At 32.9% G+C, this 27,560-nt stretch overlaps 2 protein-coding genes and 2 non-coding genes across 4 annotated transcripts; 2 read left to right on the top strand and 2 right to left on the bottom strand.

Moving 5' to 3' along the window:
• Positions 1-3,947: 3,947 nt before the first annotated feature.
• On the bottom strand, positions 3,948-6,327 carry LOC105978067 (MATH domain and coiled-coil domain-containing protein At2g42460). Its single transcript, XM_013003477.2, has 6 exons — positions 6,193-6,327; positions 5,852-5,981; positions 5,018-5,187; positions 4,641-4,932; positions 4,364-4,530; positions 3,948-4,251 (listed from the first exon to the last, which is right to left on the bottom strand). Exons 1-6 carry the CDS (start codon positions 6,224-6,226, stop codon positions 4,094-4,096), a joined length of 951 nt encoding a protein of 316 aa, XP_012858931.2. The 5' UTR covers positions 6,227-6,327; the 3' UTR covers positions 3,948-4,093.
• Positions 6,328-10,522: 4,195 nt separating this feature from the next.
• Positions 10,523-11,563, bottom strand: LOC148772804 (uncharacterized). Its single transcript, XM_088817779.1, has 4 exons — positions 11,429-11,563; positions 11,159-11,249; positions 11,015-11,098; positions 10,523-10,854 (listed from the first exon to the last, which is right to left on the bottom strand). The coding sequence occupies exons 1-4, from the start codon at positions 11,561-11,563 to the stop codon at positions 10,523-10,525; spliced, it is 642 nt and encodes a 213-aa protein (XP_088673905.1).
• Positions 11,564-18,196: 6,633 nt separating this feature from the next.
• On the top strand, positions 18,197-18,270 carry TRNAI-AAU (transfer RNA isoleucine (anticodon AAU)). The gene has a single exon. It is a non-coding gene; the product is annotated as a tRNA-Ile (tRNA).
• Positions 18,271-25,508: 7,238 nt separating this feature from the next.
• On the top strand, positions 25,509-25,582 carry TRNAI-AAU (transfer RNA isoleucine (anticodon AAU)). Its single transcript has one exon. It is a non-coding gene; the product is annotated as a tRNA-Ile (tRNA).
• Positions 25,583-27,560: the final 1,978 nt, after the last annotated feature.

Here is a 27,560-nt window from a genome sequence, read left to right on the forward strand (position 1 = left end):
TCTGTTACTACTGCCAAGAGTGATGACATGAATGACTCCAATGAGGAGGAAGACAAAAAGGATGAAAACCTTTTCTGTGGGACTAGCACGATTGTTCAACCAATAGCTAAGGCTACAGTGCCTGTGCAGACATCCGTCAGGTATGAACATTCCCTGTCTGATCACCTCGTTAGTCTAAACTCTTCTTTTAATACAGGTGAAACCAGCTCAGACGATGAAGAGGAGATTACTGCAGAAATGATTCAGCGACAACAAGATGAATTGCTCAAAACATGTCTTACTGTAGATGAAATGAATAAGGCCTTGAAGACACAAGTTGCCGAGCTCGACAAAGATAAAGAGGTACTTTTGTTCAAATTGAATACTGCTACAAAAGATGTTGAGAAACTAAAACAACAGTTAAATTTAAAAAATTCTCAACCTCATGCGAGTAAGAAAAACCATGTGTGTAAGTTTGACAAAAAGGTTGATCCTAAAAACACTTTTGTGAAGAAAACTGATTGTCCTAACAACTCGCCTGTCTTAACAAACCAAAAGTTTTCTCGTAAAACTAATGGAAAAAGGTTTGTTCCAACTTGTCACTTCTGCCATAAATTGGGTCACATCAGACCAAAATGTTTTTTAAGATGGAAGTTGATAAATAAGAGTTTGTCACAACATTTACCCAATTCCGCTGCGTTGCAACATGCTCCTAAGATGGGACACTCTGATATAAAACAAAAATGGGTGAAAAAAGATGACATTAATTGCTTTTCCGTTGCAACTACTCTCAATACTTGTGCTAGTAACTTGTGGTACTGTTCGAAGTATATAACAGGTAATCCGAAGCACTTGAAGGACTATCAGAAATGTGCAAGTGGACATGCAACTCTTTGTGATGGAACTAAGAAACATGTAAGAGGTAAAAGAACTGTTAATCTTGGTAGAGATCTAGTTGAACAAAAGGTTGTGTCAATAGACTGTGTGTCAACAGATAATCAGTTTGCTGATTCTTTTACAAAACCTTTAGATTCCCCTCGATTTGATTCCTTGCGTAAATCGCTTGGAACTTGCTGTGTTCATAAATGAACAATGAAATGATAGTGTAACCATCCTTCTGTTATGTCCGGGTTACAGTTGAAAGTTTGATAGGACATACTGAGTTACCACACATATCTTGTGGTAACATGTTTCAGCCTTTGTTGATCCTTGTTTTACTTTGAAAAGTTTGATTGTTTATTCTTGTTATCTGAATTTGGGTCGATAATTTTTGTGGATTAATTTTTTGTTCCTGCGAGGACTCTAGATAGAAGAGAGGTGCCACCCTCTATCGGGAGTGATCAATGCCTATGACCTCATTCATCTCAAAGATCATACTTTTATAGGAAGAATTATGCCATTTGCATATGCATTCCCGACTTCTAATTAAAAGCTATGTGAATTCTTAAGAAGGTTGCCCTCCTAATATTTGGTTGAACTACATATCAAGAATCACCAAAAAAAAAAAAAAAAGGAGGAGATGTATCTGCCAAATCTACGGGTGTGATTTCTGGGGATGTTGTTCAGGTATTTATTAGTAAAATTCTTCTTGAAGTTCACGATCAAATTGCTGTGCTAATCGCATATGCATTCATAAACCCATTAAAATACCTAATTTATGATTTCTTGAGTTATGGTCATGAGGCTATAGGTATATCGTGCATCCAAGAGCTTGTTGATAGCATTTTATCTAGTTTCTTTCAATATTCTTTTAATTAATCCTTGAAAAGAATCTTCCTATTTGGCTAACTTGGTCTACTTGATTTCCTTCATTTTTCAAACTTGGTTCATGCTTGGGCTGATGTTCTTTAGTTTTTCGAAAATATTTTCCAGATTTATGAGGATTTTCAAATTAAGGGGATCTAGATAGTTTGTATTTTTTTGCGGCTTACCTTATTTGCTGACTGCTGTCTTAACAGACCTTTGTTCTAACTAGGACTCTACGTCTATCTTTGGCACAGACTGATCAGAAAGGGGGAGTAGTAATAATAGACTCTGCCGTAACAACTTGCGTTGTGACACAAATAGTAACTTGCGTTGTGATTTCCTGCGCTTTGAATATTTTTATTTGATATGTCATGCGTTTAAGTTTATATTCTGACATTGCAGGAACATTTAGTTGGTTACGACATTTTTATGTCGAAACATTTAGTGTCCTAACAGTCTATGTTACAGGGGGAGTATATCTCTTCTGCAGGGGGAGTAGTTCTTGAAACATTTAGTGTCCTAACAGTCTGTGTTACAGGGGGAGTATATCTCTTCTGCAGGAGGAGTAGTTCTATTTTGCAAGGAGAGTTTTTGTTAAACATGGATTCTAACCAATCTATGCCAAAGGGGGAGATTGTTGGCGCCAGATTTTCGACTATTGAAGATCGAGGAAATCCGCCGAGTTTTGGAATTAAAAGATTGGCAAAGATTTGTTTTCCATGTTTATTTTGGAATTTATTAGAGTCCTATTTTATAATACTTCTATTAGGACTTAGATTACTTTCCATGTATTTTATTCTAGTTAGGTATCTTTTGTACTTATCTAGAATAGAAGTAGAAATCAACTAGGATTCTATTACCTAGTTAAATAGATTTCTTAGGGTTCAAGTTAGGTCTTAGGGCTTATTTTCGTGGCTATATAAGCCTCCAAGACATACAAGAACCGTGCGCATTATTTGGAAGAAAAACCACTTCATAGCGTCGAAGGTTTGCTAAGGCGTTCTGTGGAGTAGGACTGTGCCATCGCTGTGTGTGCCAATATATACAGATCTGCTGTATAGATCTCAAGGGAGATCAGCCGCGTTTCTGAAGGGAGTTCAGGCCTGAAGGGAGTTCGAGGCACGCGGTGTGGAGCTGCTGTTGGAAGAGACACGGAGTTCAAGTTGTGTACAAGAACGGCATATTACATAAAGAGGGAGTCTTTAGTGTTTTTAATAAGTCCTATTAATGTACACTGTAAATCTGAACTAGTGAAATCGTGTTTGCAGGTCCACGTGGATGTAGGGCACATTTGTGTCTGAACCACATTAAATTCTTGTGTTTGTTTACTCGCTTTCAGTAGTTTATAACTGTGTTAACACAAGAATTGTAGTTGTAACTGCATACTGTTCCTACAACAACTATTACAACTTCGGTTAACAGATTTTCATAGGCATTTAAAATCAACAGATGGTAATATTAACATTCCGCGGGGGCAGAGCCGCGCACCCATCAAGGCGGCGGCCCCGGCATCTCCGCTGGCCGAGCGGCAGCAGGGACCGGAGAGGGCGTACCAGGGAACACCACTAGGGGCTTTGGGGACGCAGCAGAACACAGAGGTGCTCCACTAAAGGAGCAAGATCCTCTTTTCACCGGAGAAAATGGTGGTCGGTGGATTTAGCCGGCGAAAATGGCGGTTGGTGGAGAAGAAATGGAGAGAGACGTTGAAATTTGAGAACGTGCAAAATAAATACGGAACAAATACATTTAATTCCATTCATAAATATACGACCATACATGTACAAGGGTATTATAGAGAAAATATAATAAAAAATATTGTTTAATATACGTTTGGATTTATCACTAAAATGAGAATTGTTTTTAGATCTCTCCCAGGTGCAAAAGGCATTTGGGGGGTTTTCTCAAATAATCCCCAGAAAAAATAAACAAAAGTTTCTATTTGTTGAAATAAATTTAGAATGAAAGAATTTCTTGGTATTGGTATTGATGCGGGATCACTTGAGATGTAGGAATACGAGTTCGAAAGCCACCTTGAGATGTAGGAATACGAGTTCGAAAGCCACGAGTTTTGCGTTGAGCTAAGTAAAGTATACAATGCTTGTTGGTCTTTCCTTGTCGTGTTGATAATTAACTCAATACTAAAGAGGGGTTAAGTCCAATAGAAATCACGTACCTTCAAATGTTAATTATGCTAAGATTAAATAAATAAAAGATCACAAGAGTTTTACTATCAAATCGATGTGGGATGGGATCAATTCCTTTTATTGTAGTTAAGGGATAAGATACATCAGATATAATAGTATGAAATCATCATTTACGTATACATAAAGATACGTATATATATTTATTGTCTTTACAAGTTTGTAAACTATAATAGAGCATTAGCCACACCATGAACCTTGACTTCTGCTTCAATGAGGCATATATTTTTCACAAGCAAACCTGCCGCAGACGATACAATATAACCATGGGAAACGTATCTTGGCCAACCGCATGTTGGGTTTGATGCACTGAACCAATAATTAGCTGCAGTTGAAAATTGCAAATTGGAATTATAAGTTGTAACAAACTCATCATAATTGTTTTAGTACTATGAATTGATATATCTCTTATAACTAAGAGATGGTATTTTAATTACCAGTTCCAAAATAGTGGTTTCGATTAAGTTGGTCTAGTATGCGTATCGTAAATTCGGCATATACTTTAGTTTTCGGTAGCAATTTTTCTGGTTCAGCTAAAGTCAGATACAGAGATACGTGGCTATCAAGGCCGCTCCCTTTTCCATTAGGATAGACTTGTATCTTCCTGTAGGTTTAAAGTTATTAAATCAGTATTTTTTTTTTGTTTTGTTTTCTAGAAGGTTAATTTGTGTAACAAATGATCAAGAAAATATTAATTAAGAATGTTTTAATTACCATTTTTGACCAGCAGAACTGAATGGCTTGGAGTCTGCACTTTCATCGGTTATACCGGAGAAATTGTCAATTCTCCAAGTGCTTTTATAGGTAATTGGATCCTTTATCATTGATAAACATTCTCCTTTTCCTGAGAGTTTTTCTCGACAAACGTAAACCTCCGCTCCAAATACGCAATTGTCGTTGACCAGATATCCATTGGAAGGATCCATGAAGGCTGCGAGAGGGATGAACTTATTGAATCCCCATTCGAGTTTCATTCCGTGAAACCGCCTCCCGTTTTCTGTTGTGTCTAAGATAACAATAGAAATAATAACATTGAATATTTGATAGAGAATGTAGTGAATAAACACTCTTGATCTGAATGAGTAGTTTACCTTGGAGAGTTATGAAATTGTCTTTATTCTGATCAAGTAGAAAAAGACGGAAAGATGCTCGAATCTCCCAACCGGGATTGAGTGAATTTGATTCGGCGAGAACCAAGTATAGGGAGATATGATCGGTAATGCCTTTGTTTTTGTATCCATTTGGGTGAACAACCAATTTCCTGTAGGCAGGATAAACACATTATACATATTATAATTAAGTTGTGCCGATGAATAACACGGGTGCAGCGCCCTCGAATATTTTTAGATGTATATCATTTACAAATATTTGCTAATCAAAATTTGAAAGATTTATACATTTCACTTGAATTTGAAAATTTTATTTTCATAAAACAAAACGTACATATTAATGAGTTTAATTTGAAGACCAGAATTTAAAGCAAAATTAATTGTATTTAAAAAAGAAAAGAGATATGTTAATATTCTATAGGCTATAACTGTATTTGTTAAGTAAATAGGCTATTGCATCGGCAATTTTATAATCCTTCAAAAGGTATGGACACTTTTTAATTGGGCATCACACAAAGTTTATTGGGTTTATATGGTAAATAAAAAAAAATTGGCCAGAGTTTTGATACAGGGACTAGAGCCGACACCGTATTTAGGCCGAAAATCTTGTCGCTGTGTTGTAGATCCAGTTGCATCAATAAAATATCATAGAATAGTTTTTTAGCAATTCGACATAACACAAATTACTAATTGCAGTAAACTCCATATTAAATATATTGACGACAAAACATAATTTAGGGACATAAAAAGAAATATACAAAATGAGGATCTAATGCCATTGTTTTATTTGTTCATTGTAGAGATCGAAATCATTACCATTTGTATCCTCCAGCTTCAAAATCACTAGAAGTATAGCTCTCTATGTTGTTCTTTGCGAGTTGTGAAAATAACTGAATTTTGACTATACAATGTGCCGGTGCTGTATCTGAAACTGATCTTGACACACCTATTAATGTGAACAGAGAAGAAGTACATGTAAATTATAATTTTAAGAGACGTCGAAAATATAGATTCTTATTCGAGTTTATTGAAAATAATACCCTTTTGTTGTATTGAATTGCTAAAACGCTAACCCGTGTTATTTTAGAGTACTAATTGCAATAAACCATCTTATTGATAACTACTTATGAAAAGCCTTAGGAAAGGACAAGACAAACCATCTTGTTCAGGGAATGAAAGGTCTGCTGCCATTGATGAAGGAATTAATAATACGTCAAAGAGATTAAAGATTGTAGACGTTTGTGAAAAATAAATAGTGTTGTGTTTAATATGAATATGATGGTCGAGCTTATTTATAAGATCGAAAACGGAAAAAAGCATTAGTTCCCAACTACTTAGAAGACTTTATCCTTTGCTTTATTCTAATTTGCGTCTTTACAAGTAAAACAAAGGTATTGATTGTCATAACAAAAGCAATATTTGCAACAAAGTACTACACATTCCCCAAGACTAGTGATGCGTAACATTTATGCTTTTTAGGGATTGTAATTGAACAAAAGGCGGAGTGCAAGTGTGGCAACGGGGACTGATTGTCCACCAAGACTTTTTATTTTTCTGGTGTAAGAAAAAACGCAAATTATAATTTTATAGTGCATTCTATACACACAAGTACTTATAATATTCGATTGTGGGCCGCCTAGACCCGGGTCTCCCCATATGGACAATTGATGTCAAATTCAAGCTACCAATCTCCCAACCTGCAATTACTCCAGCAGGAAATTGAATCCGTGACCTTGGCTCTGATACCACTTGTAGGACTTGAGGCGCTACCAGTTGTCATAAAACCAATTGGTGTCAGGAAAGGCGCAAACTCTAGCTTTAAGTGCATTCAACACACACAAGCGCCCACGTCATTCGATTGTGGACCGTCCATACCCGGGCTTCCCCCACATGGACAATTGATGCCAAATACGGGTTAACAAATATTAACTTGGGCCGTTACTAAGTACCAAGTTCAAATGTATTAGGCTTTTGTGTTTTGGACTTTTAACTTTTAACATGAAACATTATTGAACGTCAAGAAAAAAAAGACAAAAAAAAAAAAAAAAAAAAAAAAAAAAACTAGCTTGGCCAATTTGAAATTATCAAGTGACGGTTTCACGCAAAACTACATACTCTTAAGGGGTTAATAAGGATCCTTTATATCAAACATAACTAGAACTAAATGACAATCTCAATATTTTTTTAAGATACACTCATATTTCAAAACAAAATATGATCCACATTCCTAATCATTTTTATCCTTAATTTACCCTTATACTCTAATTTAACATCGAGAATTTTTTTCCTAAATTAATATCCTTTATATTCACGTTTTTTCTCATATCTATTTCACTTCTTTGTGCTTTTTAGTTTTCTCTCTCGCTCTCTTTCTCCGTCTCGATCTCTCTATCTTACTCGATCTTGATATATGTCTCTCTCCCCCACCACTCCACTCTATGGCGATGGCGCGACGCTGAGGTGGGCAAGAGGCACTGGTGGTGGCGCAACGTCAGGCATGGAGGATGGCGCTGGCCGGGGAGCGGCCCTCGAGGTGGAGTATACAACTGAAGGCGCAACGATGCGGGGGTGGCGAATGGCGACGACGGCGTGGCTGGGATTGTGGCTTCCTTAGCAGCATGGGTGGAGTAGGTGGCCTCGGCATCGCGGGTGGGGATGCTTGGTATTGGTGGGGTGGTTGACATCCTTAGCGCGTTGTGGTTCTCGTAGAGATAGAGTAGTGGTGGTGGTGGGGCTGATAAAAAAAATTCGTTTGATTGTCTACAGATGTCCGTGAGTAACTAAGGGTGACTAGTGGCTAGGGTTCAGAAGTGGAGGTAGGTGTTCAAAATACTAGTATTTTTTCCCCTGCGATGGCCGGGATATTATTTCAAAAGTGAAAAAGAATAATAAATTTCATATATAATGAGAAAATATAGTACACTAACATAGAAAAAAATAATAATGTAGTATTATAAATGTTACATATTAAGATTTAACAAATCGAATTTCTATCTTTATCTCTTAAGATTTGAGATATATTGAGGAAAACTAGGAGATAAATAGTCGTTGAAAATTATAGTTAGAAAATTAGTAGAGACAAAATATTAAGAATAAATAATTACAGATGTACCATGAAGGTAGGATTCTTCACAGTTTAGTTTTAATTTTGATAATTGTTGAAAATTATAGTTAGAAATTAGTAGAGAAAAAATATTAAAAATAAATAATTACAAAAAATATCATTAGGGTTTTTAGGGTTGCCCAGCGTTTCTTTCTTTTATATTTAAGATGTGACTACAGATGACTGTGAGTGACTACAACTTCCTACAAGTGTCTATAAATGACTATGGTGGAAAAAAGAATTTTTAAAAAAATAATCAATATTATATTGAAAAAACGGAGAAAAAAAAGATTTTTATAATAGTGAGAAAAAAAAACGTGTTCTACGTAACAAATAATAATAACAAAATGTTAGATGCAAAAATAAAAATGTTAAAAGCATAATAAAAATTATAAATGCTATTTAAATATTACTTGGTGCAAATTTTATATTTTTGTGTGGAATAATTAATTTTGTAAAGGAGATGAAGCAAAAGTTTAGATGTGCTTATCATTTAATTTTAATAAGTTTTGTCACCAGTGACACATATCTTAATGCCTCTACAATTAAACTTCTATAAATTAATATAGTTGGGAATAACAAAATTCACTTAAATTTAGTAACATATTAAATTATCGAACTAATAATTTAAGGGGTTTTTATGCATAAGTCCCTGACCAACCACCTTTATAATTCATCTACCCATTAAGTTCATCTCTTTAACATATAGGGGCTCTTTGATATAACCCCATCAATACTTATTTTAATCAGGAATGACCCAAACTTTTTTGCTCAATTTGAGAAAAACCCACTTCAAATTTCAGCCATCCATTTTTTCATTTATGTCCCTCCACCTTACACACTATCCCCATGACTCATCAGCCGTGTCTTTATTTATTTATTTATTTACCTATTTATTTATTATTATTATAATTTATTATTATTTACTAAAAATAATTTAATTTTTTTTAATTTTTTTTTAAATTTATTTTAAAAAAATTTCTGAATTTTTAATTTTTTTTTTAATTTTTCTTTTTTTTTTCGTTTTTTAACTTTTTTTCTCCATCAGGTATATTAATCGACTACGAAGCATATTAAGGCTCCGTATGATAGGATTAAGTGCTTAATGTTGAATGCTGAATAAATATCGGAATGGGTAAGAGCTGTGTCTGATTGCTGGATGCTGAATAATTAAGTTCATTTGATAACTGAATATCAGTAACGTCTGAATACTGTAATTTTCCTGATATGCCCTTGTATAATTCTGAAACATTTATTTAAATTTGATTAGAATATAATTTTTTAGCATGATTTACTTAATCAGTAAATTATAGAAATTTGGCGAACATTACATATCTTGATATAAACTTATAATATTTAACATAGAAAAAATATAAATTTCAAATTTCAAATTCAAACAACTCATAAAAAATAAAATTCATAAATAAAAGCAGAGAAAATATAAAAATACATTAGCGTCATTAAAATTGGCTGAAAATATTAATCACTAAAATTAACGTAAAAAAAATTAACAAATTCTAATTGGTCCTCGTCCCTCCAGGCATCAACCAGGTTGCTATCTCATCGCGCACATTTACCATGTATTGCATGTCTTCGTCCCCCACTGTTACAGGGGTTAATTTATAATCGAAATTTTCCCACCGTACGGCCTGATTTACGCACTAAATCAGTCAGCCCACTCAACAATTCTTCCCACAAACGTAAGGCACCATTGTTGTATAAAATGAACAGCAACAATCACAAGTATGCAGCGGAAATCGAACAGCACAAGCAATTTAGGAGCAACGCTCAACCTTTATTGATTCACTCACGAACAATTCAAGGAAAGCCCTTGGTGCACACAAAGAATCCTCACAACAGATGCTAACAATTGCAATTTGAGTCCCTCTATTTGAATGGGTCGGATTTGTGCACTCTAGGGCCTATAAATACAAGTTACAATGCAGTTTACACACTAAATTGCCAAGGGACACATGGCGGCACGCAGGCCAGCCACTTGGATCACTAATGCAACATAAATGGACGGTTTTCTAAGCCATTGCTGATGCCAACCGCTCCGCAACTGCCTTCCTTAACTTCCCGAGTCAATTAGCTGCCCGACTTGCCCAATCGGCGCGCGCGCGCGCCCAAGGATCGAATCCGCCCGCACGTGTGCCATTCAACCCGCTTGCCTTGCCCACACTTGCCATGCATTTCTCGGCCAAGCACCTCAATGCTTGCCAATCACTCGAAACCCTTGCCTTGTAATTCTCGGCCAAGCACCTCAATACTTGCCCAACTCCCGGCCACCGTTTGGCCCATGTGTAGCTTGCCTTGTGCCAACACTTCTTGGCACCATTTCAACTATAACTCGGCCACACTCGAGTTATAGTCGATATCACCGTCTAAGGGGGTAACACCCACCATGGCCCAGTAGTTGTACCATCATTCACAAGGTTTTGTTCATCCTCATTCGTACCATCAAATGGCATATTAGGTTGATCAAACACCTCAAAAAGTGTATCACTTATACGCTCTTTCCTTATAAAATTATACACCGCAAAACAAGCAATCACTATATTACTCTCCACATTAAACGAAAAAGGGGCCATTTTTTGTAAAATCGAAAATCTTTTCTTCAGAACTCCATAAGCTCGTTCGATAACATTCCTTAGTTGAGCATGAGCATGGTTAAATCTTTCTTCTTTAGTTAAAGGACGCCTACGACGATAATCTCCTAACCTATATCGTTCATTATGATATGGAACCATAAATCCTCTAGTATGTGTATATGTAGCATCACAAAGATAGTATTTACCAGTAACCATTATAAATATAAAGTAATATCAAATTTAACGTAGAAATATTAAGAATTTAGTTTGAATTTAAAATAATACCGGGTGGAGGCCATGGAAACCCGTTTCTTGGATCAGCAAATGTATCCGTTAAGACTCTTGAATCATGTGTTACCCCTTCCCAGTCTGCCCAAATGAACGTAAAAATCATATTAAAGTCGCATATTCCTAAAATATTTTGATAACATTCTCCCTTTCCTCTACCACTATACATAGTTTGTTGTGAAATTGGAACAATGGCAGGTATTAATGTTCCATCAAGTGCACCAACTGCTCCCTACATTTAAATAAAAAAAAAAATTATGCAAACATTAGAGAATTTATAAATCTAAAGCAATAAAATAATGACAAAAGAAATATACAATGCACAAAAATATATACCCCAAAAATGCGGTTTAACCTCCTAAAACTTGCTGAAATGTTTGGATTTTGGTCAAATGTTGTGGGTACTATTACCTCCCTTGCCATATTCATCATTGCACTCAACACTTCGTGAAAACACGCAGGAACTGTTTGTGAAGAGTGTTGAACTCTACGCTTCACCACACAAAGACGCTTACTATGCCCAATAATCTGCAAGAACATTGCCATTTTTCTTCTACAGATACGTGTTTACTATCATGTAGCCACCCTCTCTTTCTAAAATGCATGCTCAAACGAATATACGCAATACGAGACATGCGCATTAAATCCATACACTGTGTGTCTGACTCAAACAATAGCTCTAACGTGTAAGCATGACCCGACAATGCTGAGTTGTTATCTATATTTCTTGTTACACGCATTTAATATCGCGGTCGAATTTGTATGTACCAATAGATCATCATTAACATCATAATCTCATAAATTTCCATATTTAACCTGTTAACATAAATGAATAATGCAATTAAATAGTTGAGAATCAACATTTCTTAAGCAAATAATTAAATCATAAAGAGAATCCAACTCACAAGGAAAATATAAAACAAAGTCTATCATTATTAAAAATAAAAAACACGCAGAGTTCATAACTATTGTACGAAAATTTAAAAAACAAAATCAATAAAAGTAAATACTATTGGAGTCTTAAAATAAATCTACATAAGTCCTTGCAAGTTAAAATTCAAATCCCATGTTTTGTCCTATTCTTTTAATCCATGCTTTCAGAACTCCCACATTATCCTTAGGAAAGGCCATCCAAGCTTCTCTATGTCCTGTACAACTACCAAATATCACAACAGCAGATGCATAAAAGATGTCTTCTTTATCCCATCCAAGTTCATCCAATTTAGCAATGCAATCTATAACTGACGGTCCACTGTTATTTTTTATCATTAACTTCAAAGCAGCTGACATCACTTCTACTAAGTTATTATCACTAGATGAAGGTCAGATCTTTTTCTTTTTCTTTTTAGGCTTTTCTCCTCGTGAGTGATGGTTGGAATCATTACTCTGAGTGTCTGTGGTAGGGACAAAATTTTCATCTTCATCACCAAACAAAATATCTTCTATATCATATTGTTCCGCATTTTGAACAGTTGAAGAAAATAAGCTAGTACCAGGATTTGGGTATTGGGGAATTAGGTCCCCAAGAATGAACCCCTGTAGCAGTGGCTCCATCAAATAGTACAAAGGTCAGGATACGGTAAGGGGGCAAGTCTTAAATTCCTTACCTTAGGCTAAATGAGCCTGTATTTAGGTATGAAATAATAATTCTTAATATAGTGGAATAGTTAATGAAAATTACTGAGACAACGCAGTGAAGAACTTAAACACTAGACCTTTATATACTCTGTCCACTCATTCTTTGTCATGTTGATGGTGTTGGTCGCATGATTGTAAATATTGCATGTTTTCATAGTTAACGGCAACCAAGCTTGATACTTTTGTTTTAAGTAGTCGTATCTATTCTTTATTTGTCTTTGAGAAACCACAAAATTATAATTATTCTTGAGAGTATCCATAATCTTGGCCCAAGATTCAGCCTTAAGGCTTGCTTCTTCCCTGCCATTTAGAGAAACTTCTTGGATACACGCTTCGAGAAAACATTTATCTACTTCAGTATTGTTCTATCTGGCTCTATTATTTTCCTCTGATTCTTCCATCCCTATACTCATGGATATTTATGCGCAAAAGAAAAATTTAAACCAACATACAATATCAGATATAATTACTACAAACTACCGACAAACAAAAAACATAATAAAAAAAGTAAACTTAAGAAGCTCAGTGAAAAAATTAAACTAACATATGATAGCACATGTCCTGCAGAAAATATTTGAGAAATTTACTTCTCAGAAGTCAATATGCATACCATAGTCAACTTGTATACCCATAAAAACTCATATATATAATATTTAAATGCATCATTGAGAGGTGTGGAAAAATCCATAAATTTAGCTAATGCATTTACAGTAGGTTGACCAAAATTGATACTTATGTGACTTTCAAGCAAGGTTGTAAAAAGCGGTAATCGGGTCGGAGGCGGTCAGGGACCGACTCACGATTAATCGGTGCGGCGGTGATTAATCGGTGAAAAATCGGAAATAAATCGGTTTTTAAAATTTAATATAATATATTTCTAAATATTATTTATAAATACTCAAAACATATATAAATAGATATTTAAACACAGGTATATCTCCATCATGTATATATCTTAATAAAATAATAAAAGTTTAATAATAATAAGATCATAATACATAAATATCCTTATTAAATATAATTAAATTTTTTTTTTTTTGAATTTACATTTATTCTTGAACATTTCTAACATACATCATTAGTTCTTTAGCAATAACAGTTAACATAAACAAAATAAAACATAAGCTCATATTTTCTTTATTAAAATCCCAACTTTTATTTTGAATTATTAAACAAAAAAAAAAAGCGATTTTTGACCGATTTTGGCCGATTTTTGCCACCGAAGTTTGACCCGCCATAAAGGTTTGACCGCCTCAGACCGCCTCGGACCGCCTCAAACCACCTCGGACCGCCCCGAACCGCCTAAAACTGCCTCACAGGCAAAAAACCGATTTTTCAAACCTTTACACTAAAATCGTAAAGGTTTTTTTACCGCCTCCGCCTCGGAGACCGATTAATCGGCCGCCTCGGCCGATTTTTAGAACATTGCTTTCAAGTGTGCAGGTTTTTCACTTTGCTAATAATATATCCTAGTAGATTTATTATTCAACTACTAATAGTCTAATACCATTATTTTTACTGAGCTCGAGCCTCTACGCATGGATTCCATATAAACAATCAAAGCTTAATTTGAGAAAAAAAATTATAAACGCACATGGGTAATCAACAATTGAATTGTGTAGTCATGACGACTCAACTAATCTTTCTTCTTGGTCATGATTATTGAAAAATAATGCAGAAAATAAATATATTGTTGATAGGAGAAACTAGAAAAAAGGAAAAAAAAAAAAAAAAAAAAACAGAGAAGGAATAAAAAAAACACAGAAGGAATAAAAAAAAAAAAAGCAATTTTAACGCAGACCTTGCAAAAGTAGTAGAAGGTTCCACTCTTTTAATTGAGACATCCTTCAAGGTTGTATTAAGTTTTTTGTTTAATCTAGCAATTTTTACCAATTCTTTTGCTTAAATTTATCCCAATCTTTATAGTACAGTAAATAAAAATTTGTCATGGTTATATATATATATATATATATATATATATATATATATATATATATATATATATATATATATTCTTAATTCCAATAATAATCGTTATCATACTAAACAACAAGAGTATAAAGGCTGAGAGGGAGATTGATGAAAGAAGAAAGATGAAACTTATCGAATAATTTCCGTTTATGATTTTTGGTAGGAGCTTCGAAGCTGCCAAGAGCAAATTGTTAACGGAGATGGACAACTATCGTTTTATGAAGTAGGGTAAAAAATCAAAATTTTATTTAAAGATAAAAGAAGGATAAAGTAGTCCAAAATTAATTCAGATATGGCTCTGACCGAATAAGCGTCTAATTTTTCGCGGAATCATTAAGAGGTTTGTGGACCCATTCAGAAGTTGCAAACAAACACCCTTAATGACTACATTGCTGACCGAACCAGCAATTGGATCATTAAGAGGTCCATAAAGCACAATCAAACACACCCTAAATCGACTATGATGAACTATTGTCGATTACGGAACCGACTACTAAATATAACAAATCACAACTACAAAAATGCAAACTCAACTATATTTTACAAAAACAAACAATATACAAACATTATAACTGATTTATACAATTTGAATCAATAAACCAAAATTCCAAAAAAAAATAAAAAATTGAGTCAATGAAGCATATTAATCGACTATGATCAGAAGCATAGTCGATTAAGAATCTGTTGCTAAAAATAACAAATCACAGCTGCGAAAAAATGCAAAATCAACTATATATTATAAAAACAAAAAATATACAAATACTATAAATGATTTATACAATTGGAATCAATAAACAAAAAAATTAAAAAAAGAAAAAGAAAAATTTGAATCGATCGACCTTAATCGACTACAAGAGCATAGTCGATTAGCTTAATCGACTATGAACATGTACATAGTCGATTAAGGTTTCAACCTGTGCGAAATTCTCTACAAGCACCGTCTTCCGCCCGATCCACCAAAAAACCCTAAATCTGTTTCCCCATTGTCACCACACCACCGCTACAACACACTATTCAACCAATCCCTAACAAGGATAAAATAAATAAAATAAATAATTCATACAAAAAAAAAACACAAATTAGCATTTCAATGTCCACAAAAAAAAAAAAAAAAAAAAAAGCCAGAAACGATTCTAAGGTATTTATCAACCATTGTTGGTCACTCCATAAACAATTTTTGAGCACATGACAAAACCAACACTATAAAAATAATAAAAGTAAAAAAAAAATATACCTTCATCAACAATTTTCGTTGATTCTCCTCTGACGACGAGTGCTTGTTCTTCTTTCTCAACAGCTTGTTCCTCTTCTTCTTCCTCCACACGTCGACGGGGTGGAACATGCTATTGAGAAAGAAGTGTGTTTCTCCTCCACACGACGAGTGATTCCTCTTATTGCTTTTTCCATATTCCGGTGGCAGCGACCGCAGTGATGGGGAGAAGATTGCCGGAGAAAACAAAGGAAAAAAAAGAAGAGAGAAAACAGAGAAGAAAAGAAGAGAGAAACGCAGAGAAAAAGAAAAACGGAGGAATAAAATTAAAAATAAGATTAGGGGTTTGAAAGAGTGTAATAGACAATTAAGGGTAGTTTTGGAATTATAAAAATATCACATGGGTGGAATAGTAGCTAAGCGGGTTTTCTTTAATTATTTTTTGGAGGGGGTGTTTCCTTAACTATATTTCCTAGATGGGGGGTTTTCTCTAATTTTCCCTAACATATATTATAAGTAAAGGCAAACTTAATGTTTATGACAAAATTACCCCCAACCCTTTAAACCTATTTCCAAAATGTAACCCTAATTTAACTCCAATTTCACCTATTTTGAGCACAAAAAATCAAATTTGAATTTTTATTTTTTTTCTGATTTTTTCTTCCTACCGCTGGTTTCCAACGTAGATTTTTTTTTTATATAATTATATTTCTTCAGTTTGCTTATTTTTTTTTACCGCCTCCGCTGACCAGCGGTCTCCAGCGGCTCTGATTTTTTTTAGTTACTAGTACTTTATCCATAATGTCTCGAAATTACTTTTCATTTGGTTAGAGCGTCGTGCTAATAACGTGAATGCCACATGTTCAAGCCACCCCTTGCGTGCACCTAGGACGTTTCATGATTTATTATGGAGGTTAACGAGCGGTGTTCTCCTCTTCGACTAGCTCGCACACGTGGTAATTATTGTCAACATTATCTACTCTCCTGGGCTAAAACAACTCTTCGGTTGCCAATTGACACTTGAGCATTATCAAACACATAAACTGTTGGTGTATGTTTTCCGCATTAAACAAAACTTAAATTAGTGAAATTGAAGTTCAAATATTGTATGTTTATAACCATTACCACGTACTATACTTGCATTATATGTTATTTTACTGTCAGGATAACTAATTCTACAACATTTCAATGCATTTCACAGTCATTTCATGTTTTTATATTTTTTTCCAATTTATTTTAGCATTTTTTTTTTCATCTTAGTTTTGTATCATTTTAGCTGTTCTGCTATCTTTAAAATACCAATTTCGTGAACTGCAAAATATTTAATTTGTAACTCCATTGTTTGGCTTGATTAGTACAATTTAAATTGATGCGTTTGTGCTTCAGATGACAGAGTTATGATAAAACTGTCTCACTTTATTATCTTGACTTTATTGTATATTGTGGACTCCTTTGTAAGTCGAAGATGCCACCTGGGAAAACGCAGAGGAGATGATGAAGTATCCAAACCTGCAGCAATAAGACATGCCTGATGAAAGGTGGGACAAATGTCTTGATTAGGTTTTACATGTTGGAACTATGGTTAATAAAAGAGATGAAGCGTTGTCGTTTGAAAGCAAAGAGGGCCAACTTTAATTTTGAAAAAGCGATATATTAAGTTTGTGCCTAAAAAACACATGTAGAGTATCTCCACTGCAGAATTGTGGCCCAATGTTGGAATTAGAAGGATTGGCTTTAAATATGGAAAGAAATGTCGATATAACTATGTTATCTTAATAAGTTTGGACTCGTTAGCTGAAGCTAGAGTAGAGTAGACCGTAGCGGTAATCCTTAGCTTCTATCTAGCTGTTTTCATCACTATGTAAGGCAATATAGCCATATCTTTTCTATCGAGGTATTGTATGAACTCGGAGCTCGCTTTTGGAACAATATATTGATGATTTCCAAGGTTTTTTTATTTCTTATTAATGCGTTTAAGTCCTAGTCCATGAGGTAGTTATGTTTACCAATAATCTACGTCAAACGTGCAAAATGATAGACGTGTACAGTAGTGAATGTGTTAATTAGAAAAATCTAATTTCTAATATGTTTAACTAATTACAAAATCATACTTTATGCACCACCTACAAATAATAAATTTTACTTAAATATGAATTAAATTCAGTTAATTAGTTATAATATTTATATGAGTTAAAGTGTTCGTATAACTTTCTAAATAGTTTACCATTATCTAAATGATATAATTACCATACACATATATGTAGTAGAAAATATATAAAATATAAATCTTTAGTAATTTAATAGAGAGTCCGAACTATTTTTTCAGGAATATTAGTTTAGTCTTTGAAAATATTTCCAACGGCCCATTAGCTCAGTTGGTTAGAGCGTCGTGCTAATAACGCGAAGGTCGCAGGTTCGAGACCTGCATGGGCCATCTTTAATTTCATGTCTGCTTAAAACTAAATCACTTATTTACTAAAAATCATATATGTTAACAATGAAATAAACATTAGCCCGCATATAATTCGAGGCTCGAGCTTATAAAATATTATATTAATATTTTTATTATTTTAAATTTATAGCCCTAATTTGGCCATTACTAAAATCTTTTTATTATCATTTTTTTCAATATCAATCTTATACAATCTTTATTGAAATATGCTAGAAAATTAATGATATTTCTAATATACACGATATAATGTACTAGTGAATAGATCTAATATAAAGTACTAGTAACTAATACATACTCCACTCTATTTTCTAGGATAAGATAGTAGTAATTCAAAAATATCTTCGGCGGCCCATTAGCTCATTGAAAGGAAAAGCCCAGCGGAAATCCCTTGTGTAACGTCGTCTTAAAAGCTTATGGGAAGACGTCATATGTTTCTTGTCCCTCGTCGGTTTCACAAGTGAAATATTACACTTTATTACCTATAAATATATGAGTTCATTCACATATGACTCAACATTCTATTTCACAAGTTAAAGGTTTTATTGCTTATACTCTCCATCCGATTTCTGATTGAGTGTCGGAGGACAATTGTCGAGCCAACCGTTGCATGTCACCTACAACTTTTCATGATTTATTTTGCAGGTTAACGAGCGATGTTCTTCTTATCTTCTACCTCGCAGACGGGGCAATGATTGTCAACATTATCTACTCTCATGGGATAAAAAAACACTTTGGGTGCGCAATCTACACTTGAGTATCATCAAACACATAAATTGTTGGTCTATCTTTTCTCCATTGAACAAAACATAAATCAGTGAATTGAAGTTCAAATAGATATCTCTTTGAATATTATAACAATTAAAATTGTATTAATTTATTTTTGTTTATTGTCTCTTTGAATATTATAACAAGTTCTTAAAAAGTACATGACATAAAGTTATTGATCTACATGTTGGCTGTTCAATTTAACTTGAACCGGTAAAATCAGAGCTACTTGGGTGAGTTGTGATTAATATTACATATATTACAAAAATTCTATGTTTATAACCATTACAACGCACTATACTTTCATTATAACTTATTTTATTGTCACAGTAAACTCATTCTAAAATATTTCAATACATTTCACGATCATTTCATATGTTTATGGTTTTCTCCATTTTATTTTAGCATTTTTCTTCATCTTAGTTTTGTATCTTTTTAATTGTTCTGCTATCTTTAAAATGATAAAACCAATTTCGTAAATGCAAAATATTTAATTTGCAACTCCATTTTTGGGATTGTCCGGTGCAATTTAAATTGATACGTTTGTGCTTCAGATGAAAGAGTTATGATAAAACTATCTCACTTTATTATGTTGACTTTGTTGTATATTGTGGACTCCTTAATTTGCCAGTAAAGCAGGCCACCTGGGAAGACGCAGAGCGGATGATGAAGTATCCAAACCTGCAGCTATGATACATGGATGATAAAATGTGGGACAAATGTGGTAATTAGATTTTACATATTGAAATTAGGGTTAGTAAAAGATATGAAGTGGTGGCGTTTTGAAGAAATGAGTGCCAACTTTCATTTAAGAAAAAACGCAATACGTCAAACGCAATTCCCTTATTAAGACCGCGGTTGAAAAGCACATGCAGAGTAGACTTGACCACGGTTTGGTTCGGTTCCGATTTTGGAGGAACCGAAACCGACCCGAAAATATCCGGTTCCTTACGGTTCGGTTCCTAACAGGTTCCGGTTCGGTTCAGGTTGGGTTTCCCGTTAGAACCGATCGGTTCTGATAATATATATTTTTTTAATATATTTTAAAATACTTAAGAATTATACATTTATATAAAAACAAATGTATACACAGCTCTTTAAAATTACTTGAGAATTATACACAACTCTTTATAATTACTTACACAGCTCTTTAATATTTTTTATATATATGATATTGACTTACGAAAAACTTAAAAAATAGTTATTTTAAAAAAAAAATACTTCAAAGACTTAAAAAAATTAATGTTTTCTTTAAAATACTTAATTTTTTCTTTTTTATATACTTAAGTATTTTTTTGATAATCTGACCATTACTTTGGAGGCTGCCAAATGGGTCGAATTTCAATATTTTTTTTTATTAAATCTGATCGTTTTAATAATATTTTCTTATTAATTTTTTTTAAACTGGCTCGAACGGTTAGAATCGCCGCGGTTCTCGGTTCCAAAAATGAGGAATCGAAACCGAACTGGTTTTTTCAGTTCAGGTTCCGGTTCCGGTCCGGTTCTAAAACCGTTGACCCCAGTTCGGTTCCAGTTTCGGTTCTAACCGAACCGGTGGTCATGTCTACATGTAGACTATCTCCACTATAGAACCGTGGATCCAATATTGAAACTAGAAGAATTTGCTTTAAATATGGAAAGAAATGTTGAAATAACTAGTAATCGTGCCCCGTGCGTTGCACGGGGTAGCATTTAAAAAGGAAGAACGTAACATAATGTTTTAATAAATGAATATATAGATTGCAATACAATAAATATAGTGTTATTTCTTAATTTCACTTGATCGGGTTACTTTGTTTCACTTGTTCCATAAACTTACTCACTTCATGCCTTGTATTTGTGTGTGTGTATATTATATATATATATATATATATATATATATATATATATATATATATATATATATATATATATATATATATATATATATATATATATATATTATCCTATAATAAATATATAATCTTTTCAACTGTCAATATAAATGGAATATTCGTTGCTAGTTAATTAACACCATATCAAGGTATTAACTTGAATTATATATTTATAATGAGGAACAAATCAAAGATACATGATTCCAACTACTATTTTGTAATCTATTCGACCACGAGTAATGAGATTTATAAGTTTTGTCATTCTACATAAAATTAATGAAAATTTAATTAAAAAATACATTGATTTTCATGTAATAACTAAAATAACTAAAATCAAACCGTTAACAAATGAAAAATGTCAACATTTATAACATTTAGTTTCTTATGAAAAAATTATGCTCGAAGAAAAATCTTTCGGGGGCGTTAAATCACACTACCATATACCATATTCTAGTGAAATTTTAGTGTGATTTTTCTATACGGGCAAAAGATGCTATAATATAACTACATAAATGTATATTATATTTACATCAATATGAAAAAAAATTGAGTAAAAAATACATAATGAAAGTAGCATTTCTTTAATATAGAACATGCTATGTGGAAGTTGTGTATTATATTTTTTCCCCCTCAATCACTAAACCGCCAAAAACAAAAAAATGAAAATAAAGATAAATTCCACTCGTCAACTAAACAGTAGGACTGTAGAAGCATGACAAACCAAAAGTTAATTTGAAGACTATTGCATAAAGCAGATGTTGATCATGCAAAATAACTTTCTTTATCATATTTGAATAGGCATATGAGTTGTTAAACTGCGTTATGAAATTTGTCTTTATCAAAATACAAATGTAAATTCGAATACTGTTACAGATTTTTGTTATCATAAGACAGACAAATGCCTTATGAAATTTGGTAAAATATGTACTTGCATTTTGTTCTCTCAAATATCAGTTGCCAATAAATTTGAAATTGAATACTTAGTTCTCGCCGTATGGGAATATGGGGCAATATTACTTAGTATCCAATATCATTTGTCTAGAGTAGACATTCTCTTACATACTCAATAGATGGATAATTCAAAAACAACCATAATCTAAATGTATGGATTTCAAACTGTTAAAGAATATCTTATCTAATAACAAATAAAACTCCATTCAATTTTTTTTAAATAACTAAATAAAAGTCATTTGGTAGACAATAGAAATGTAAAAATATAAGATTACGGGAAGTAATTATAAAAATAGAAGTAATTATAAATTTATAATTATGTAAAAATAGAAGATTGGAATTTTTTTAAAAGTAATCTTACATTCCAAAATGGTTCTTATCTGATTAGGAGTGAATGTCTAGCCATCGGCCTCGTATTCTTGATTCACTTGTAAATGACTTCATACATTTCGGATCTTTATAGATGCATATCCCTCAAGCAATAAAGTTTGTTCAAACCATATCAAATTAACACATCACATAAGAATGGAAAAACAACTGTTGAGTGTAGATATTACACTCAATACGTTTACTTTACGTGGATCTTTTGGTTAGATTTAATTGTATTTGTGCTTTAATTGATTGATTTTGTGTTTTATAGGTGATAAACGAGAATTGTGTGTCCATGAAGGAAAAAAGATCAAAAAGAAAGGAAAAAGTTGCAAATAAGGAAACAAATCAAATTGGAAGAAGGAATCTCACCACAGCTTTGACAGTGTCCACCATTTCGAGGATATCTCTCTCATACAAACTCCGATTTAGGTGATTTTGACGGCATTGGAAAGCTAATTTCAAGCGCTACAATTCTTATTTACACGACATTCCGAAATTCGGACTCCAACATGGCACAAATCGATGAACAAATCCTGATGGGGGAAAGTGGCGGAAATTAATTCCTATTAGGTTTCCACTACTTCCTTATCAAGAAAAGCCTATAAAAGCAACAAGTCTCTACACCATAAACACGAAATTTTACACCACAAAACACGAAGAACGAAGATCAACGAAGACTCAAGCATAGTTTTTCTTATTTATTTTATTTATTCTATTTTGCTTATCATAAGAATTACGAGTAGCTATGTTTTTAATCTAGGATTTTGTTGGAACCCTATGTGGGGATGGTGAACCCGTTTTCTTGAGATTATGCAATTATGATTTTATGATTATTTCTTTTACTTGTTATGATTGTTAGTACATGAACTTGATCAATTTATGTGCTTTATCTGTGATTATTGGGATTGACTCGACAGAGCTATTTTGATAATTAGACGGTAAGTAAAAGAACTTTCGAGTAGTTTTCACCGGATGAGTGTGTTAATTGCATGTGGTATCGTAGACATACAGATATTCACCTTAGGTAATCATTGTTGGGACTTATTCTTTAATGCTTTATTCATGATCGGATTGCATAGACATATAGTAATTTGGTTTTGGATAATAGAATTATAATACACACGACAACGGGTTATAATTAATATAGTGTCTCAGGTTAATAATCATGAATCATATATTTCATAATTGAGGGGTTTTGGGTGAGCAATTCTTGCATAGGGGGGAGATAAAATCCTAGGTTCGTTTTTATTGATATTTTCTCGTATTTATTTGATTTCTTAATTAGTTTAATTTATTTAGTTGATTAAATTTGTCAAATTTTCGTAGGCTGGATAAAAATCATAATTGTTAGAATTTGGTACTTAGGATTAGATAATTTGAGTATTACCTGTGGGATCGACATCCGACTCTCACGAGTCCACTTTGACTACTTGTTTGCGATACGTGCACTTGCGTGTTAGGTATTTAGCCCCAACAACAACATAATTTTAGAGATTTTGTACAAAATATTTTTGCTTTCAACTTTTTGTTTTCAAAGATGGATGTCAATCTGTGAAAAAATATTGTTTGATTATTGAAAGAATATCTGCTAAGCTGAAAACTTTGAGAAATTCTATCTTCAACCAAATAGTTCACTCCAACAGAATATGTTGATCCTGGACTTATGAATTATAGAGTGATATTGTAAGCCAATGAATCTCGACATGATCCCCCAATTCGAAAAGAAAATTCTTGTGATAATAAGGAAAATAGACAATTATTAACAGACGGTGACCCCTGAAGTGATAAAACATAATGAATTTAGAAAATAAATAAATAAACAGCATAATAGGTTTATGAAAATTAAAAATACCATGGTCAACCAAATAATAAAAGAGATGAACATTGTGTGAAGGCATATGGCTGTCATATCGGGAGTCATTGTGAACAAAAATTATGCCTGAGTTGTACAAAAAAATCAAAATCGTTAGCAACTATGATATGATGTGAATGAAATTTGTTTTTTGCAATTTCAGGAAATATAGTTTTCTTAAGCATATTAGTCTTAGGTTATTTTTCTTTCTACCCTATTTGGGACCTTTCTGTAATAGATTAGTTAGGAGCTTTTCTAACTTATTTATTGCCATTGTAGGGGTACTCTTTCCTTGTGTAGGCCCGCAAGGTTTTAATGAGGCCCCATTTTTCTTCTCCATAGTGGAATAATAAAGTCTTTTTTTTTTCTGCCAAAAAAAATGGTGCAATGTGAAATTTAAACATATGATAAAAAAATAAATCTAAATAAACAGTTGTATTATTTACCAGGAGAAAGCAATTGCTTGCGTTGAAAAATATTTTAAAACGAAGAAGACGGACCAAATTTTAAATGAGCAAGAAGAGGAAGCTTGGCAATAAAAATGTGATTTTTGGTGGAGTTTTCACGAGTTTAAATAGAATAATGAAATTGGTAGGGGTTGAGATCATGATGTGATAACTTCTACAACGATGAATTAGTGGGTGGTTAGAGTGGAGAAGAAAAATAAAAAATATATATATAAATAATTAGAAACATACCTACTGTATTTGCAAATATAGGAGTTAGTGTTTAAATTATAAATTTATTAATTACTGTTTAAATTAGACATTTATTAATTTACATAACTAACCCTAGCTTTTAGTCCAAAATATTTTTCGTTTTATATATAAGAAAACTTTGGACTAGTTAGTTGTAGCTAGAGTAGAGTAGGCCGTAACGGTAATCCCTAGCTTCCATCTAGCTTTTTTCTTCACTTAATAAGGCAATATAGCTATATATTTTCCATTGAGAAATTGTATGGACTCGGAGTTCACTTTTCGACCAATGTATGGATGATTTCCAAATTTTTTATATTTCTTATTAATGTGTTTAAGTCCTAGTCCATGCGTTATATACGTTTCCCAGTAATTTACGACATGCATGCGAAATGAGAGACGTATACAATAGTGAAGGTGTTAGTTATCAAAATATAATTTATAATATGTTTAAATATTTACGAAATCATAGTTTGTGCACGACATATTTATAATAAAACTCTACTTAATATCAATTAATTATTTATAGTATTTATATGAGTTTAAGTGTTGTTATAACTTTCAAAAACGTTTACCATTATCTTAATGATATAATTAACATACACATAATGTATTGAAAAATATATAAAATATAAATTATTAGCAACTTAATAGACAATCCGAACTATGATTTTAAGAAATAATAGTTTAGTCTTTGAAAATTTTTCCAACGGCCCATTAGCTCAGTTGGTTAGAGCGTCGTGCTAATAACGCGAAGGTCGCAGGTTCGAGACCTGCATGGGCCATCTCTATTAATAATATATTTTTTTTTAATATGTTTACTATTTTAAATTTTAGCCCTAATTTTGGGCCATCTCTATTAAAAATATATTTTTTTTAATATGTTTACTATTTTAAATTTTAGTCCTAATTTGGCCATTACTAAAATCTTTTAGTTATTTAATTTGTTTTCCAATATCAACCTTATACAATCTTTATTGAAACATAATAAAAAGATAATAAAAATTTTCATGTACACGATATAATGTACTAATGAATAGATCTAAAATAAAGTACTAGTAACTAATAGATACTCCACTCTATTTTTTTCGGATAAGATAGTAGTATTTCGAAAAATATTTTCGGTGGCCCATTAGCTCATTGAAGTGAAAAGCCTAGCGAAAATCCCTTATGTAAAGTCGTCTTAAAAGCTTATGGGAAAACGCCATATGTTTCTTGTCCCACGTCGGTTTCACAAGTGCAATATTACACTTTATTACCTATAAATATATGAGTTCATTCACATATGACTCAACATTCTATCTCGCAAGTTAAAGTTTTATTGCTTATACTCTCCAACCGATTTCGGACTGAGTGTCGGAAGACAATTGTCGAGCCAGCCGTTGCGTGTCACCTAGAACTTTTCATAATTTGTTTTGAAGGTTAACGAGCGGTGTTCTCCTCTTCGACTACCTTGTGTACGTGGCAATGATTATCAACATTATCTAATCTCTTGGGGGTAAAAAAAAATAAAAAATCGGCTGCGCAATCGACACTTTAGCATCATCAAACACATCAACTGTTGGTCTATGTTTTCCGCATTGAACAAAACTTAAATCAGTAAATTGGAGTTCAAATAGATATCTCTTTGAATATTGTAACAATTAAAATTGTATTAATTTATTTTAGTTCATTATCTCTTTGAATATTATAACAAAATCTTAAAAAATACAAGAAATAAAGTTATTGATCTACATGTTGGCTTTTCAATTTTACTAAACTTGTAAAATCAGAGTTCATTTGGGTGAGTTGTGATGAATACTACAGATACTACAACAATTGTATGTTTATAACCATTACAACGTACTATACTTTCATTATAACTTATTTTACTGTCAGAGTAAACTCATTCTAAAATATTTCAATGCATTTCGCGATCATTTTATATGTTTATGGGTTTTCCATTTTATTTTAGCATTTTGTTCTCATCTTAGTTTTGTATCATTTTAATTGTTCTGCTATCTTTAAAATGATAAAACCAATTTGGTAAATGCATAACATTAATTCGTAACTCCATTCTTTGGCTTGTCTAGTGCAATTTAAATTGATACGTTCTTGCTTCAGAAAAAAGAGTTATGATAAAACTATCTCAATTTATTATGTTGACTTTATTATATATTGTGGACTCCATGAGACATGGATGATTTAAGGTGGGACAAATATCGTGATTAGATTTTACATGTTAAAATTAGGGTTAGTAAAAGAGTTGAAGCGGTTGCGTTAGGAAGAAAAGGGAACCAACTTTCATTTAAGAAAAACGCAATATGTCAAACGCAATTCCCTTTTTAAGACCTTGCTTGAAAAGCACATGTAGAGTATCACCACTGCAGAATTGATGTTGGAATTAGAAGGATTTGTTTTAAATATAGAAAGAAATGTTAAAGTAACTAGGTTATCTTAATAAGTTTTGACTAATTACCTGTAACTGCAGTAGAGTAGGCCGTAACGGTAATCCCTAGCTTCCATTTAGATGTTTTCATCACTCTGTAAGCTAAAGGTCGTATTGCCTATACTCTCCAACCGATTTCTGACTGAGTGTCGGAGGACAATTGTCGAGCCAGCATTGCATATCACCTAGAGATTTTCATGATTTATTTGATGGTTAACAAGTGGTGTTTTTCGTTGCGACTACCTCGAGTACGTGGCATTGATTGTCAACATCATCTAGTCTCTTGGGCTAAAGAAAACTTTTCGACTGCGCAATCGACACTCGAGCATCATCAA

This window comes from Erythranthe guttata, chromosome 1 (genome assembly GCF_056151865.1).
Source record: "Erythranthe guttata isolate IM_541 chromosome 1, IM_541, whole genome shotgun sequence".
NCBI classification, from domain to species: domain Eukaryota; kingdom Viridiplantae; phylum Streptophyta; class Magnoliopsida; order Lamiales; family Phrymaceae; genus Erythranthe; species Erythranthe guttata.

Excerpts from the sequence above, each read along its gene's own strand:
- LOC105978067 (XM_013003477.2), bottom strand. The coding sequence starts at position 6,226 with ATGGCAGCAGACCTTTCATTCCCTGAACAAGATG. Across the intron at positions 5,982-6,192 it reads TTCATTCCCTGAACAAGATG|GTGTGTCAAGATCAGTTTCA; the intron begins GTTTGTCTTGTC and ends TCACATTAATAG. Across the intron at positions 4,252-4,363 it reads AAACCACTATTTTGGAACTG|CTAATTATTGGTTCAGTGCA; the intron begins GTAATTAAAATA and ends TTTCAACTGCAG.
- LOC148772804 (XM_088817779.1), bottom strand. The coding sequence starts at position 11,563 with ATGGCAATGTTCTTGCAGATTATTGGGCATAGTAAGCGTCTTTGTGTG. Across the intron at positions 11,250-11,428 it reads TGATGAATATGGCAAGGGAG|GGAGCAGTTGGTGCACTTGA; the intron begins GTAATAGTACCC and ends ATTTAAATGTAG. Across the intron at positions 10,855-11,014 it reads GTTTCCATGGCCTCCACCCG|GAGATTATCGTCGTAGGCGT; the intron begins GTATTATTTTAA and ends GATATAGGTTAG.